This window comes from Cucurbita maxima, unplaced genomic scaffold, assembly GCF_002738345.1.
Source record: "Cucurbita maxima cultivar Rimu unplaced genomic scaffold, Cmax_1.0 Cma_Scf00049, whole genome shotgun sequence".
Taxonomy (NCBI): domain Eukaryota; kingdom Viridiplantae; phylum Streptophyta; class Magnoliopsida; order Cucurbitales; family Cucurbitaceae; genus Cucurbita; species Cucurbita maxima.
Window position 1 is genome coordinate 47226 of NW_019272065.1, and position 16281 is coordinate 63506.

General features: G+C 31.8%; 4 protein-coding genes across 8 annotated transcripts in view; all 4 read left to right on the plus strand.

Moving 5' to 3' along the window:
• LOC111471127 (transcription factor E2FA-like) overlaps positions 1-2996 on the plus strand; it is a 12285-nt gene extending 9289 nt beyond the window's left edge. Inside the window, exons 10-15 of one of the 2 annotated variants that reach the window (XM_023116814.1) lie at positions 1226-1291; positions 1396-1472; positions 1678-1912; positions 2029-2095; positions 2205-2540; positions 2615-2996. In XM_023116814.1, coding sequence (XP_022972582.1) covers positions 1226-1291; positions 1396-1472; positions 1678-1912; positions 2029-2095; positions 2205-2350 — 591 coding nt within the window. In that variant the 3' untranslated portion in view covers positions 2351-2540; positions 2615-2996. The remainder of the gene's footprint in view (positions 1-1225; positions 1292-1395; positions 1473-1677; positions 1913-2028; positions 2096-2204; positions 2541-2614) is intronic. The other variant, XM_023116815.1, reaches the window with a different exon arrangement.
• Positions 2997-4358: 1362 nt separating this feature from the next.
• Positions 4359-4829, plus strand: LOC111471276. Its single transcript, XM_023116999.1, has one exon. It carries the CDS (start codon positions 4359-4361, stop codon positions 4827-4829), a length of 471 nt encoding a protein of 156 aa, XP_022972767.1.
• Positions 4830-6419: 1590 nt separating this feature from the next.
• Positions 6420-10416, plus strand: LOC111471128 (lipid droplet-associated hydrolase). 4 transcript variants are annotated; one of them, XM_023116819.1, is made up of 14 exons: positions 6420-6564; positions 6659-6760; positions 6851-6924; positions 7008-7079; positions 7183-7211; positions 7458-7508; positions 7701-7751; positions 8082-8141; positions 8224-8306; positions 8707-8854; positions 8986-9036; positions 9210-9314; positions 9864-10002; positions 10089-10401. In XM_023116819.1, exons 2-13 carry the CDS (start codon positions 6693-6695, stop codon positions 9999-10001), a joined length of 930 nt encoding a protein of 309 aa, XP_022972587.1. In that variant the 5' UTR covers positions 6420-6564; positions 6659-6692; the 3' UTR covers position 10002; positions 10089-10401. The 4 variants fall into 4 exon arrangements, with proteins under 4 accessions (XP_022972587.1, XP_022972586.1, XP_022972584.1 ...); XM_023116817.1 differs by having other exon boundaries at positions 6454-6494; positions 6545-6760; XM_023116818.1 differs by having other exon boundaries at positions 6420-6760; positions 10095-10416.
• Positions 10417-10941: 525 nt separating this feature from the next.
• LOC111471131 (transcription repressor OFP6-like) lies at positions 10942-11606 on the plus strand. The gene has a single exon (XM_023116823.1). The coding sequence runs from the start codon at positions 11001-11003 to the stop codon at positions 11433-11435; it is 435 nt and encodes a 144-aa protein (XP_022972591.1). The 5' UTR covers positions 10942-11000; the 3' UTR covers positions 11436-11606.
• Positions 11607-16281: the final 4675 nt, after the last annotated feature.

The window sequence follows — 16281 nt, forward strand, 5'->3', positions numbered from 1 at the left end:
TTTTTTTTTTTTTTTTTTTTTTTTTTTTTTTTTTTTTTTTTTTTTTTTTTTTTTTTTTTTTTTTTTTTTTTTTTTTTTTTTTTTTTTTTTTTTTTTTTTGTTGAAAAGAAACGGCTTTCTTTGAGATAAACGAAAGAATATAAAAGGATATACACTGTATACAAAAGGACCGCCGAACAGGGAGAGGCCAACTATTAACTGTACAAAAAGTGCATTCGTTCAAAATGATAAGATTAGATGGGAAGACAAAATTTTTATCCCAGATCACTTCTGGTCCTTCAAAACACTATTATTCCTCTCAATCTGAATGCCCCAGTATGGTTTATGGGGTGCAATTCATATGGTTGAAGGAGAAAACTATAAACTTAGATAATTTTTACTGTGTATTTAAATTTGTCAATTCTAGATGATCTCGTGTTAGATGAGGTCTAGTTAGGGTAGAGCCAACCAGTTTACATAAAGGTGTAACCAGATGCATGGTTTTTTTCATGGAAGAGGTCAGACAAAGCAGTGAGGAGAAAGAAGGATGCCTACGTTACATCAGGGACAGCTTCAGTAATTAGAAACTCCCCAAAATTTTCTAGATTAATGATGGATAGTTTGTTGGAAGAGATTTGGTGTGGTCTCTAATCTCCTAAAATAACTCAGTGTCATCTTTTACCATTTACATTAAGAAGGGATGATGTCAACTCGCTCATGCTTGTTGATGTCCCACCTCTCTAATTTTACAGCAAAGTCGCTGATGGTATTCCAACCCTTATAACTGTACAACTGCCTCACAAAATCCTCGCACCGCATCACCAGAAAGGATTTAGCTTAACATTATCATTTGTACAAGGACATCTTTTACCAATTCATCTTGTATATTTGTTCTTTGACTAAGACAATGTTTCTTATCCAGAACTGGGTTGGGCCTGCCATTTAGCATACGTATTTGTGTGAGAAGAGCTGAAAAGAGAGAGTAGTAAGGAGATCAGATTAACTCATGCAAAGTAGTAAGCAATGAATGTGTGGGGGTGGGTAAGATTGATGTATATAGCTTATGGGAATGTACGAGTGAGGTAGGCAGATTTTAGAGGTTTTCTGGGAGGCGAGGAGCTCTCATGTTTGGCTTACACAACGAAATAGTCACTTTGAGTTCAATCAAATGTATGTACACATTTTAGTTCATAATTTGTCACCTTGCTACAAGTTTTAATGAAACTAGCTATTCTTTTTTGGGCAGAATGAAACGCTGATAGCAATTAAAGCTCCTCATGGAACCACATTGGAAGTTCCTGATCCCGATGAAGTAATGGGCATAAAGTTTTAAGAAAGCTATTTGTTATGCTTGATATTCTTTTGGTTCCCTTTTATCTGATAACTCAGAGAATGTTCTCATTTTCGTCATGCTAGGCTGTTGATGATCCACAGAGAAGATATAGAATAGTTCTTAGGAGCACGATGGGTCCTATTGATGTATATCTTGTCAGGTATCCTTTTCTCTACATCATTGAGTTGTCCTCTTCAGGGGCTGATCTTTACAATAGATTATATTCCTTTGGGAGCTACTTAAAGTGATGGTTCATTTATCCATTTTCCTGCCTTTCTAGTCTTTCTTATTTCGTAACTGCTACCATTTATTATGTCAACAAGAATTTAATTGTTTTTCATCTAAAAATTCTCCTTTTTTCTTAGTCAATTCGAGGAAAAAATTGAGGAGATGAATGTGGTCCAGACACCTAGTAGCTTCCTACATGCTTCCAGTTCAGGATCAAACGAACATCTAGCAACAGAAGCAATTATTGGGGAGAGCGGTAGAAACGAAATCGAACCCCAAGCTCAACTGTCCCAGTACAGCAGCATCTGTGATGTGCATGGTTCAAACGAGTTTCCTGGTGGAATGATGAAGATTATGCCTTCAGAAATTGATGTAAGCATATCATCCTTAAATATTCAGAAGGGCGACTACATGCTCTTTTTTTGGACACACTTTTGAACAAAATCTATTTATGCTAGCTTCAGCTTATTTCTACTATATTATTGCAGAATGATGCAGATTACTGGCTGTTATCAGATGCTGAAGTTAGCATTACAGATATGTGGAGAACAGATAGTATCCTTCTTTAAAATTATCTTACAACTACCGTTTTGTCATGCACGTCTTAATAAATCTCAAAAAGGGGAGAACCCATAGAAAAAACAGTTGAATTCTTTCACTTCAGCTATAGCAGATATTGTATGGGATCAGTCAGATATGGTTCCTCATGACTTTATAATATCTGATGTTAGCGCCCAAAGGCCAAGACCAGTAAGCCCGCATTCAGAGAGGGGCGGAGTGCCATCTGATGTTAACTTAAGACAAAGGTGACAAAGAAGCAGATCCGACTTAATCCATTAGCTACCTGTTCCCATCCTCATTACTCCTCAAGATGTTGATTTGTAGCCACACAAAAAGTTAAATCTTACTGGAACTCAAGCTCAACTGTACAGTGTAATTTTTATAGCCCAAGAAATATACTGTGGAAATTTTCCAAGCATGATAAAGAATACATTTGGAGGTTAGTATTTGCATATGTAATCTCATGCCAATCTCATTTCTGTTTGACTGTTGATGAACTCGGATCATTTTCAGGAAATAGAAGCAAACTTTTGAAAGGATGCAGATGGTAATATAGGTTTCCAGACATTATCAGGCCAGCAAGAGCATCAATGCACTGGTAAACCTTTTAATCTTCAGTTTCAAATCCATTTAAACAATAAGGGGTTTGGGATATCTGATAAGAGGAAGAAATAGTTTGATTTAATTGAAATCTTGTGACAATGGGTTGAATTTTGTTTTGAGTTAGCTGTTTGTTGTTAGCTGAAGATTGTGGAAGCCAGAGTCCTAGAGAACTCCATAAAGTCTATTATTATCAAAAACTTCTTCGATGCTGCTTCCTTCCATTAGGGGCGAATCAATTTAGGACATCTTAGTGACAATTGATATGACATAAGTGATTTTGATCATTTCAAAATCAATATTAGTCGGTTGGAGTTGGTTTTAACGACAAGATGGAATAGATTCAAATCATGGTGGTTATTTCTTTAGAATTTATTATCGTACGGTTATAATGACATCTATATGAAGTGAGGTTATTATCGTACGGTTATAATGACATCTATATGAAGTGAGGTTAGATAGTTATTTCGAAAAAATAGTCAAAATAGTCGAACCATGCGTAAGCTGGCTGTGAAAATTTAAAGGCAATGCACTGACCCATCTAGCCTGCGTGGATCCCCCAACTTTATATCTTAGTATGTTGTCTTTCACTAAGTTTGGTGGAGATCTGAGTCGAATGGGACAAAAAATTGCTGATTGTACTAGTTTGGGGTTGGTATAATAGTTAATCTATTTGTTTAAATATTATTGGGCATTTTAATATATTCATGAATTTGCTTATTCAATCTATAAATAAAAAATTAATTTCATTAACTAATTCCATTTTTTGGTCTCAAAATGTCTGATAAGCTTGATGTGGGGTCAGGGATTTTTAAAATTGGACAATGCCCAATTACCTGTATATTAATATTCTCGTGTTCCTATCGTGCATTTGTGAGAAAAATATTATTTCTTTTTAAATCGACCCTCTTATTTCTTTTTAAAAGTGGAAAGTCACTTTATTTCAAATTTATTTTTTGTTTTTAATTTTTACAAGTTAAGTTTTCATAATTACTTTAATTTTTGAGAAAAATATTTGAATTTAAAGATGACCCTTTGATTTTTTAAAATCAAGTTTATAAAATATTATTTCTAATTACGAGATTATTTGACTTGTTATAAGTAATAAAAAAACTCATTCCTAAAAATAAAATACTTTTTTTATTTTAGATTTTGAGTAAGAATTTATTATTATTATTATTATTAATAATAAAAGTGAAATTAGTCATAGAGAAATAAGTACCATTTTAAAAAATAAAAAATTCAAATAATTATATAATAAAATCTATTTTATAAGTTTTCAAAACTAGGCTTAGATTTTAAAAACGTGAAAAGTAGATAAAAATAAACTCTATTTTAAAAATCCCATAGTTATTAGACCTTCATAATTTTTTTTTATTTTGTTTCTAATAAATAAAAAAAGAAACCATTTGTTAATTTTTAAATATTTGGGATCAAGTTATTTTTTATCTGGTCAACTCATTGATTTTATAATTTTATTTAATTGGAAAAAAAAAAAAAAAAAAAAAGAAGTGAAAAGGATAACACGTCAGCAAGAGATGAGTACGGCCAAACGATTGCAAATGCTAAGCCGCCGAGTTTTGCCACTTTTCCTCTGACCAAAAACCATAACCATCTTATTCTCTCTCTATAACCTTTTTTTCTTTTTTTAACTTCCATGGCTGATTCCGCCGCACAAGAAACCTACGCAGCGCCGTCGTCACCTGCCTCGATTCTCAACCGCAGAACCTCGATTCCTTCCTCCGCTATCATGCCCCCACCAAACGTCGCCGTTTCCCCTCCTCTGTCCTCTCCGATCGACTTGAGGATCCTCTCCTCCAAATCCTCTTTTCAATCCTACACCTCTCTCAAGGACATCCTCCCCTCCGCCGCCTTCAACTCTCCCACTGCCGCATCTCCGGCCAACTCCGGCTACGAAATTTCGATCCGCAACCGCCTCGTTAAGCAAGCCGCTTGGGCTTATCTCCAACCTATGTCCGCTTCTTCCTATTCCACCGGCTCAAATATCTTCCACCGTTTCTGGCTCCGATTCTCCGCCGCGAATCCGATCGCTAATAGTCTTGGATTCATCAGAGGTAGTATCATTCCGGCCATAGTCCGAGTCATTCGGTTCTGCATTTGCTTGTGACGCCTTACTCAACCGCTGTAATTGACCTAGATCGACGCCGACTTCCTCAGCCGCTGTAATGGAGATTGATGGATTTGATTCCGCTGTATAAATCCCTTTTATTCTCATACAGAAATTTGCATCCAATCCCTAAGGATAATTTATTTTCGCAAATACATTCATATATTCAATCTCAACATTCTAATAAATTCGCAGCAAAAAATTCCTGTTTCGATTTCCATCTCTCTAATTAATTTGCATCGATTTTTCTTCGTTTTTGTACAGCTTTCCGGCAATTACAAACATCTGAGTCGTGATTTTAAGACCAACGAATTCGATATGGAATTTGTTTCAGAGTAAATTAAAATTTGATAAATTTTAAATTCAAATTTTAAAGTTCTACCAGGTCGATTTAAGCCTATTTGCCCTAATTTGGCTTAGTCAAAGTCAAATTTAAAGTTAATATGCTGAATGGATTCTTGCCTACATTATTGTTCCATTGATCGTGCATCGCGTTACCATCTTGTCAGCTACACGTCTTTTTCTTCCACTTCTCTAGTTGAATCTTCGAATTTGTCATATTTCTGTTCACACCTAGCTTCACTTTACGCGCAATACTTCACTGGCTCCAGTTCTCGAAGCAAACCACGGGGTAGTTCGTCCGTCATGATCAAGAATTATGAATGCCTACGGAGTTGTTCTAGCCGCCGTATCACATAAATCCATTGTGGAAGTAAGAATTGGCTTCAATTTTAGTTTCTTTCAGTATAGTATAATAAATCCTCAATTTTATTTTTAATTTTTAATTTAAAGGTATTATTAAAATAAGGTTAAATATTAACTGTAAATTTCTTGCAACGTGGACGGATCTCTACATTAATGAGTCAGTTACACTCTTGTAAGTACTTTAACGGAAACAGGAAAATAAAAAAATAAATAATTTACCACGTATTACACACACGTGGGAGGGGGAAAAAGGCCACGTAGGATATCCAAGCTTGGCGTAAAATAAATTTAATGTATTTTTTAAAACATTTTTGGAAGTTTAATTTTTTTAAGTTAAGAAATAAGTTCATTTTTTTAAAATATATTTATAAAATGAAAAAAAAAAAAACTTTTGCTTTAAGATCACATAATAAAAAATATTGCTTTATTTAGTAAATTTAATAATTTAATAAGATTGAAATTTAAAATTCATTCCAAACAATTATTATTATTATTATTATTTAGGTTAAAATACATTAAACTTCCACTCCTTATTCAAAATTTTCCAATTTCACTGTTGTATTAAAATTAAAAAAAAAAATTGAATTATATCGTCGTTAACAAAATAAAAAATAAATAAAGGAAGTGGAGAGGTGGGCTGGGCTGGGCTCAAACATATGCAAAAGCTCAAAATTAAAGGCCCAGATAAAAGCCCAATAAGTACATATCCACATAAAATTTCCTTCTTGTTTTTTTTTTATTTATTTTTTATTTTTTTTTATTTCTAAATCATCAAAAAACTAAATTTAATTTAATTAAATTTTTAATAATTCTTCCCAACCTTACCAAATATTAGGCATATAAACCTACTTTCATCAATATTTTCTTCAATTTCTTCAATTAAAAATTTTAAAAATTTAAACCTCACGTACGAGACATTAGAACGGTGGTGGCTGGCAGTGCTCTCATTCTCAATTAGAATCTTCATTTTGATAGAAAATCGAGAGAAGATAATATGAATTGCGGCGATTTCTAGAGAAGTAGAGGGAAGGCATGTTCTTGAATCTTCCTTCACTCACCGTTCGATCCATCAATCTTCCGTTTTTCTTTTCATCGGTTCTTTGGTTACCCAATTGTTCATTCAGGTTGAAGAAATTTTCTAGGTCTGCGTTCGTCCATATGGGTCAAGAAGTTCTGAATCCTTTTAGTAGATGGCGCGCGCAGTTTCGTTTGTGCAATGTATCAGGGTATTCGATTCTCGTTTTTTTCATTGAAATTTCTCTTGGAATTGTGGTTTTCCATGAATTAAATCGCCTTTCGTTTCTGGATTTTGTTAGTTATACTAATGAATTGCTGGAGATTCATGCGGATGATCCATCGTTGCACGTATTGTTCATACCTGGAAATCCAGGTGCATATGCTTTTGTTGATTTGGGATTTCGATGCTTCTTTTGTTTTTTGCATAATTTCTGAATGGGTTTTGTTCTAAGACAGGAATTGTTTCATTTTATAAATATTTTGTTGAATCCCTGTATCAGTTGCTTGGGGGCCGTGTATCTATTACAGGCAAGACATGAATTGTTGGCATTGTTCTTATAGATAACATTAATTTTTTTACATCTGGGCTGATACTTTTTCTTTTTTTGGCCATCCTTTTGTATACTATCAGCTATTGGTCATCTATCTCAAACGACGAAGGTACTTGCACATTGGTCGTATAAAGTACATATCTGCTATGCATTTTAGCTCTGGCGAGTGACAAATTCTTTTAGAAATGATGTTTTGTGCACTGCATTCTTATATATGAAGTATAAATGGCTCTATGTAGTTGGAGGCTCTTGTTTATTATGCTTAAGTTTAATGCTTCAAATTGCAAATGAGTTTATGTTGCTCGGATGCATATAATGAAGTTTGTAATGGATATTGATGTTTCTTCTGTTTTAGGACTGGGAAGGTGGAAGGTTATTTTCATTACAAGAACAAATTGATCATAAGGTAATTGTCTGTTTTCTCTGTTGATTTGATTTTGTTGTTGATAGCTCAAGGTCGAAAGTGGTCGATGAAAATACTGAAGTTATTTTATAAGCGAGCGTTCTTCATTTTGAATGTCCAAGAGAGCTGTGCAATTGGGATTATTGTTCATTTCTTTATATATGGGGCTGAACTAGATTCATCTTTCTCTTGCAGATAGAATTTGTCAGACAAGAATTACAGAGTAAAGACATTCCATTGCTACTGGTAATTATACCTTTATGATTAAAGTTTATGATCGATGTACACGATAATCATAAAAGAGTCGCACAGTGCAAAATTGTATTATTTTGATATCATCTGAATATAAATGAGTTATTCTTTTATTAGTAAGCCACTACAACCCTATTAAAATTTGATTCTAGTTTAACCCTTACACAATAGTTGCTGGTTATAGTGCTCATATTCTTCTTGTCACTTGTTAACTAAACCAAGACAATTTCACTTTTTATGTTAAGAATGAACTTGTTACAATTTTGCAAAGTTCTTCGTTACTGACTGTTTTTTCGGTAGCTGACCTGTTCGTTCTCTTTGAAGGTTGGGCATTCTATTGGATCGTATATCTCTATTGAATTGTACCGCAAGTTCCAAGATCGGGTATTGCCATAACTCTTTGTGCTTTTTATGTATTCCCATCTTTCAAGAAATGTTGTTATGGAAATTTTCCTTGAACCCATAGGTGGTGTATTGTATTGGATTGCATCCATTTATGATGGTGAACAGACAATCTCGTCAGCAATTTTTAATTGGGAAACTTGCAGGGTATGCCCGTTATTCGTTCTGATAACATGAATTATGCCTTCCTGCATCTTCATTGTCATCAAATTCTTCAATCTTTCTGATTATATGACCCTTTTAAAACCCTTCCCACTTCAATGGGTTCAAACTCAGCCTTAAGAGAGTTTCTCAGTTTTGTGTATCTTCTATATTGTTTTTGTGAGATCCCACGTCAGTTGGAGAGGAGAACGAAACATTCTTTATAAGGGTGTGGAAACCCCTCCCTAGTAAACGCGTTTTAAAAGCCTTGAGAGGAAGCCCGAAAGGGAAAGTTCAAAGAGGACAATATCGGCTAGCGATAGGTTTGGGCTTGGGCTGTTACAGTTTTCTTCTGCCAAAGATTAATATTACACTGTAAGGCTGACAAGACACTTTTGAGCTACAGATCCCGTCTTCTATCAACTTTGTTTTCATCTTTTGTCGCACTGTTGGGTGTATTACCGAGCCGAGTTTCAAGTTTTGTTGTGGGTAAAACTATTGGGAAGTCATGGTCCAGAACTGCAAGTGAGGCTGCTTGCACTTATTTGCTAAAGGTGAAATGAAATCTAATGTATTATTTATATTATATGCATTTTTAGTATCCTCTTGAAACTGCTATAAATTTTGATTCTAGGATAATGACTGTCTGTTCTGATATTTGGAATATTATCTTTGTGTTCTACAGTACCATGTCATGCGAAATATTCTATTTATGGCGTTGACAGAGTTCGAGAAGGTATTCACTATGAAAAATCGCATTAGTATATATTGGATACCATGGCACTCCTAACACTTGTTGCTCATATCAGACATTTGTATCATTGAAGTCTTTGTTTCCGTGGCAGTACAAAGCGTAATATCAATATTTAGTCGAATCTCCTCATCTCATTGTGTATGGACATTGTTTAGCTTTCAGAAACACCAGATTGGGGATTCATGAAGAAATCGAGTCGGAAATTATCATTTTTGTTCTGTATGGATGACCACTGGGCTCCAATGCATGTGTTTGAGGAGGTAGGATATAGAACCACTTTTCCATTTTATCAATCATTTCTGCTGCATGCATGTACGTTTGCCAAATATTATCGTCGTGTCGTTTTATTGTGATTAATGCTAGGTTATGAAGAGTTTAATCAATGGATATACATCGTTATATATGTTACACAAATGGTTAAAAATAGCTATGCATAGTAAAAAGCTATATCTGGTAAAATAGCAAACTGACATTAGTGTTTTGAAAATGTACTCTTTGCATTCTATTCTCCCAGTACATACTTGAGGTCATCAATATAAATGTTTATTCAATATTTCTCATTGCAATTGCATTTTCTCTCTGATGTTCTTTGTGTTCATCTAAATCGAGTGTATGCGTTGTTGTGCGATTCTAATAATTAGAAAGTACAATGATAGTCGGTTTGAAATATTATGAACTCCTTGCTATGCATCGTGAACAACTTCAAATAGCAGGATTGAAAAAGTAATAATTTGAAGCTTAAAACTGCAACTGATATAGTGAATTCAAGTTCTAGTGTTGTTCTTGTTTGAGTTTTGTTTTCTCCACAGATATCGAAGCAGATCCCGGAAATGGATGTATCAGTCGAAAGGGAAGGTCATACACATGCATTTTGCTGCTCTGAAGCTGGCTCACTCTATATTGCTCAACATGTGGCAAGCTTGATCAAGAATCACATCTCAGATTAAGGTCAGATTCATTCATTCCTTCCTTCTTACTCCATTAGAGACTTCCTTTGTGTTTTATATCGGATGTTCGTTCTTAACGTTTTGTAGTAGCAGCGCATGCTTTTCGACAACGTACGTCACCCCATACACTATCATTCCTATAGAAACCTCATGTCGTCAAACAGGAAAATAGAAGGCAAGGAAGGAACAATGGAAGCACACATTGGGTTACTGAGTCCGTTTGAATAAGTGTCGAATATCAGAATGTTTATAGGTTCATCCAAGAAATCATCTTGTTTTTGAAACTCATGGAATTAATCTACTTTGAAGTCATAAATAAGTGATAAATGTTACCATTTTTTACCTTGATACTTTCAATAAGTTTAAAGTAAATGTTACATAGAACCAAGATTAAGGTAAATATTATAATTTTTTACCGTTTTATTTCATTTTTGTTTATGTATTTTTAGTTGTCTAAATTTACTCTCTATGAAGCTTAAAATTGGCTCCTACAATTATTTCAAAATTTTTTTTTTTTAAAAAAAAAATTAGTTAAATATAATAATAAATATAATCATTATTATTATTATTATTATTTTCTTTCAATTATTCTAAATTTTATATATTAAGTTATAAATTCTCATACTAAATTGAGTTGAATGACTTATTATTAATTTTAAATATACAATTTTGCTTTTGTATATACATATCTTTACTTTACTTTATAATTATTTATTCTTTAATAATTTTTAATTATAAGATAATTTTTTAACCATATATTGAAATTAAATTAAAAAATTATTATTATTTGGATTGAAAATTTTAGAAACCAAAAAATCCAGATAGAATAAAATAAGAATTTAAATTAAAAAAAGAAAATAAAGAAAGAAAGAAAGAAAAAGTAGAGGTTTGCGGAGTCCGATAAAATCCGAACGACAGCGACGTCCAAATATAAATTCCCGCAAACGGTTTTGTTAAACCCATTATTCCCAATACGCTCTCTTCTCTCATCCTTCATCAATGGCTACTCGCCCAAGAAACCTCCAACTCACCTCCCTCTCCGTCGATCTCAACATCTGCAGACCAAAGCTGTCTCACCTCTTCCACCTCAAGCCGAAGCCCTCCGCCAAATCCCCTTCCCTCCACCACTTCTCCGACTCCGACTCCGAGACCAGAGCCTCCATCACCTTCCGCGGCTTCGGTAGAAGCGGCGGCGAGAGCGTCGCCATCGAGAAGGACTCCGACGATCCGTACCTGGATTTCCGGCATTCGATGGTCCAGATGATTCTGGAGAACGAGATTTACTCGAAGGACGACTTGCGAGGGCTTCTTCGTTGTTTCTTGCAGTTGAATTCGCCTTCTCACCATGGAATTATAGTTAGGGCTTTCGCTGAGATTTGGGACTCTGTTTTCTCCGCCAGGTCCCCTGTTTCGCTTCCGATCTTCCGCTTTTGAATCCTAGCCGTCCGATCAATTTAAGATCTCGTTTTTTCTTTTTCTTTTTTGTTGAAAAAAAAGCTTTTATTTTTTTCAACCGTAAAAATTCTCTTCCACTTTTCTTGTTTCTATGAGTGTCTCTCCCACTCCTTTATATTTAATTTTACTATATTTTCTTTCCATTTTTTTTAATTCTTTTATTTTTAATATCTTAAAATACACCCTTTTTTTTTTGTTTACTACATTATAGGATTAATTTAAATAATATTAATCCGATCATTGGTTTAAATAATATTAAATATTAACCTGATTTATATAGTCATATTGGTTAACACATTCAACCTCCAATTAACGGTTTAAAATATTGTTTTATTTTAAAAAATACACTATGTGAGATCTTGTAGCTCTTTTTGTTATTATTTAAATTTTTTATTTTTGTCTAATTAAAATGATATTAATAATAATAAAAAAATTCATGGTTTCTCATGCTCTCTCTCTCTATATAAAAGTAGTATAAATTTTTTTAATTTGGATATGTATGAACTATATATAAACATTTCTAATAAAGAAAATAATAATAAAATTCCAACCAATGTATGATTTATTGAGAATATCAATGCATAATATCTAAAAATAAATCTTGTTGAGAATAAAATATTTAAATTTTGTGAGAATTACGGTATATGAATTAAAAATAAAAATAAATTAATATGAATTTTGTAAAATGGACCAATTGGAATATTAAAAAGGCAATGAATATGTTGTTTAACGGTCAAAATCCATTTTTAAACATCAAAATAAAATAAAAAATGGTACGATTTCTTACCTTGAAACACCAGTTTAATTTTTTATTTTAAAAATTTAATATTTTTAAAAATATGTACATGTTTAATTTGATTCTTCTTTATTGTCTTATAATTTTAATTTAATCAGTAATGTTTTAATAATTTCCAATTATAATTTTTTTTTCATGGTTAAAATTAGTCGATAATAAATGTATGTGACATTAAATTAAATTGAACAAATTAAAAATAAAAGGATGCATATTTATTTTCTTTCACAATTTCTAGAAATGAATATAATTTTTTAATTTATATAATAAAAATAATAAAGAACATCAATTTTTTTTTTTGTTTTTATTAAGAAAAAAAAATTCAAACAATCATTAAAAATATGCAAACCATTTGAATTTTCTCTTTCTTCCAATATATATTTACTTTAGTGTCAGTTTTTTTAAAAAAAAATTAAAAAAAATAGTATTATTACCTTTACATTGCCTTTTTTTACTTCATCCATTAACTTTTTATTGTTTTCTGCAAAATGATTTTAATTTTTTAATTCCTTATTTTATTGGAAGACAAGACAAATATATATATATTAGAACGAGAAAGGTAAAAAAAAAAAAAAATAATAATAATAATAAATAAATAAATAAATAAAAGATAAGAATAATAATAATAAGACATAAAAGTTAGTGATATTTGTGATGCCAATGAAAAGAGAGAGAATATAACTTTTGTTTTTATATTTTATGATTTTTTTATATAATTTAATTATTTACTTTTTTTTTAATGGGAAAGGAAAATGAGAGTTTATAATTTATTATTTTTTTAAAAAAATAAAAATCACCCTTTTTTCACAATGAAATATTACTTGATTATGGACAATAAAATTTCATTAATTAATTTATGATAAGACAATCGTAACCAAAATAGAAGAAAATTTCATTAACTTTTTGTTTTTAAGTTGGATTGTCGAGTTGTAGGAGCGAGAGAAGTGTGTGACTGTGATGGGCAACTAGCAACGAGCGTGGGATGACTGGATGAGGGTGTAAGGTGTTGGCTACGAATGATTGGTCTGTGAGGGTACGTCTACGAAGTGCAAGAGGAAGATCTGTTGTGTTGCCAAGTGGAAGCACGAGAGCTTTTGCGAGGGTTGTCTGGCATTTGTGAAGTGGCCGTGCAAGAGCGAGATCTATCGTATGTGAAAGAAAAAAAAAAAAAAAAAAAAAACTAATGTGTTGGACTGGTTAACTCGAAATTCGAACCAAACTCGTTCAGTTTCAAAAAGTTAACCAAAGCTAACTCAACTCAACCTTATGATTCAAGTTGGGCCAGTTTAATTTTTTGGATTTTCAGATTCGATATACATTCTTGGGTGAAATCGCTCTCATTTTTTATAAATTCCGCATCTTCTAATTTTAAAAATTAAAATGAACGACAAATAATTGGACGACTTTTAGGAATAAAGTAATGGAGCAAGTACAAATCACTAAAAAAAAATGACTATTAAGAAAACAGTTGATGAAGCTAGTTTTAGATCACGAGAAACATAAATCAATGTTTTCGATCAATCTTTATAAAAGGAAACGAAAGGTATGGTACCGTTTAAAGAGTTAGTCAAATCCAAATGAAAAGACAAAAATAATGGAAAACACGAGGGACCATGAAAACGAAAGATGAGCCATTTATAAGTATATTCGGTAAATAGTTATATATAGTAAGCTAAACCATATATATATTATTAGGATTCTTTATTCCTATACATATGTATAGTCATTCATACACAACTTTTAGCCAATATTCTCTTTGCATTTTCTCTTGTTTGCGTTCAAATAGATTGAGTGTATGTGTTGTTGTGCGATCCTAACATGCAATACTCATATATATATATATATATAAATATTTTGTTGCTATCATTGCTTTGTTTAATTTGGCTTAGTGGCTAACATCTTTACTGCTTTTCTTTCCCATCTTAATTTCAAACATGCCTCTTTTTCCTTTTTCTTTTTCTTTCTAATCGGTCAAAAACATCTCGAGCGCTCGTTATTATTATTTTTTCTAAAATTTATTGATTTTTAAAAAAAATTAAAATTAAATATTTATTGTGATTTTAAAATAAATTGTATTACGAGCGATGAATATGAATGTTACCAAAGTCTTATATTTGACTATATAGAATATTATAGATATATAAGTAAGAGACAGTATCTTCACAAATTTATGAACCAACTTAATTCATAAATTTTTTATTTATTTAAAACAAATTCAACCCAAATAAGCTCTTAACCGAGTTCAAACTGTGTACAAGTTGGATTGAATTGATTGATATTTTTGCACTTTGATGGCAGTGGACTTACGATTGTGCGGCACTCATTTCTCAGCAACAAGTGAGTTAAGTCTATTCATTCCTACGTTGCCTACGCCAAGCGACATATACTCGAGCCTCTAGCCCAGTTCAAAAAGAAAGTTTTAGAAAACAGGACAGAGAGATTTCGAAGAGAGTTTTGAAAGTAAGATTTGAGAATTTGAAATTAGTGTTATATGAGAATTTAAGCAAAATGCAACAATAACTGCTTACAATGAGTTAGTCATTGTAGATGTAGACATGATTTTAGTGAACGGTCATACTTTAGTTTTTAAAATTTTAAAAATGTTAAATATATATCTAAATTTATAATTTAAACTGTTAAAATATAATACCCAAAAAGCCCTCTACAAAATGCTGGCACGTGACATAAACTCAGCTTCCATTAGCCACAATTGTGTAAGGCCATGGCCATCACATGACCTTCACAATTGAATTTGGGTTTAATTAAATTTCAATTTGAATTTAAATCGCATTTTATCTTCTAACATCAAACTTTTCAAAATCCACCTCAAACAATCTTATCAACCATTATTAATTAATATTTATAAAAATTAATCATTAACGAATATCAAACCTTCATACCTCAGCTCTAATATTGGTTACAAACATTAAATATTCTTAATTTTTATAATAATCTTAACAGTAGGGTTAGATTGTACCCTTGTTTTCTCGAATTAGTTGGGTTGACTCTACAAAATTAATGTCAACCGGCTCAAATCGAGAAAAAAAACCTAGCTCAACTTAACTTTTATAGTTTAGATTGGATAGTCTGAATTGATCGAGTAATCGAGTCAAATGAACAATGTTCTTGATTTCGGTTTCGGGTGAATCCTTACCGATAGGGTTTTTCCCACTAAACACTTACTTTTAAAGAGAATTAATGAGTTTACTTTAAGAAAAGCCATTGCTGGGTTTTTAAGGGACATAGAGAATGGGTTCTTGTAGCTTTTTGGTGTTTTTAAGTACATTAAATTTTATTTATATCCATAAAAATTAACTATTTTTTTTATTTTAAAGTCGGTTTATTCAAAACTTCAACTCCGCTCATACGAACTCAAACCTAAAAACTAAGAAAAGCCAGACCTACCGAGTTATCGGTCCAAAAGAGTTTAAAGCAAAACTTTCCAAAAATTAGCCCCTCAATCTCGTACATTTCTAACTCAAGGAAGAAAAAAAATTCAATTTCATCTAATATCAGTCAATTTTGAACATGTCACTCATATGCATGAGGATATATTCGTCCTAATTATATACATACAAGTAACCGTCTAAGCCCATCGTCAGCAGATATTGTCTGCTTTTATCTCGTTGTCAACCTAATAAAAAATGATTCGGACATGGGTATTAATATATAATATAGGGCCTATCTTTGTCATAATTATTCTAATGGATTTATGTTTGTACAAAGCCCAAATATGAAAAAAAAAAAAAAAAAAAAAAAAAAAANGCCTATCTTTGTCATAATTATTCTAATGGATTTATGTTTGTACAAAGCCCAAATATGAAAAAAAAAAAAAAAAAAAAAAAGGAAACAAATTTTGTTTAATTCTTGAGAAAATCAATGCATTTATCATTAAATACTTCTTGGTTTTATTTCACTTTAAATTATGATTTTGTGTTTTTTTAAGTAATTTTTGTTATTTTTTTATTGACTAAATTAATAAAATATTCTTACATTTTAAATTTTAAATTTGAAAGATAACATTACTCTTTA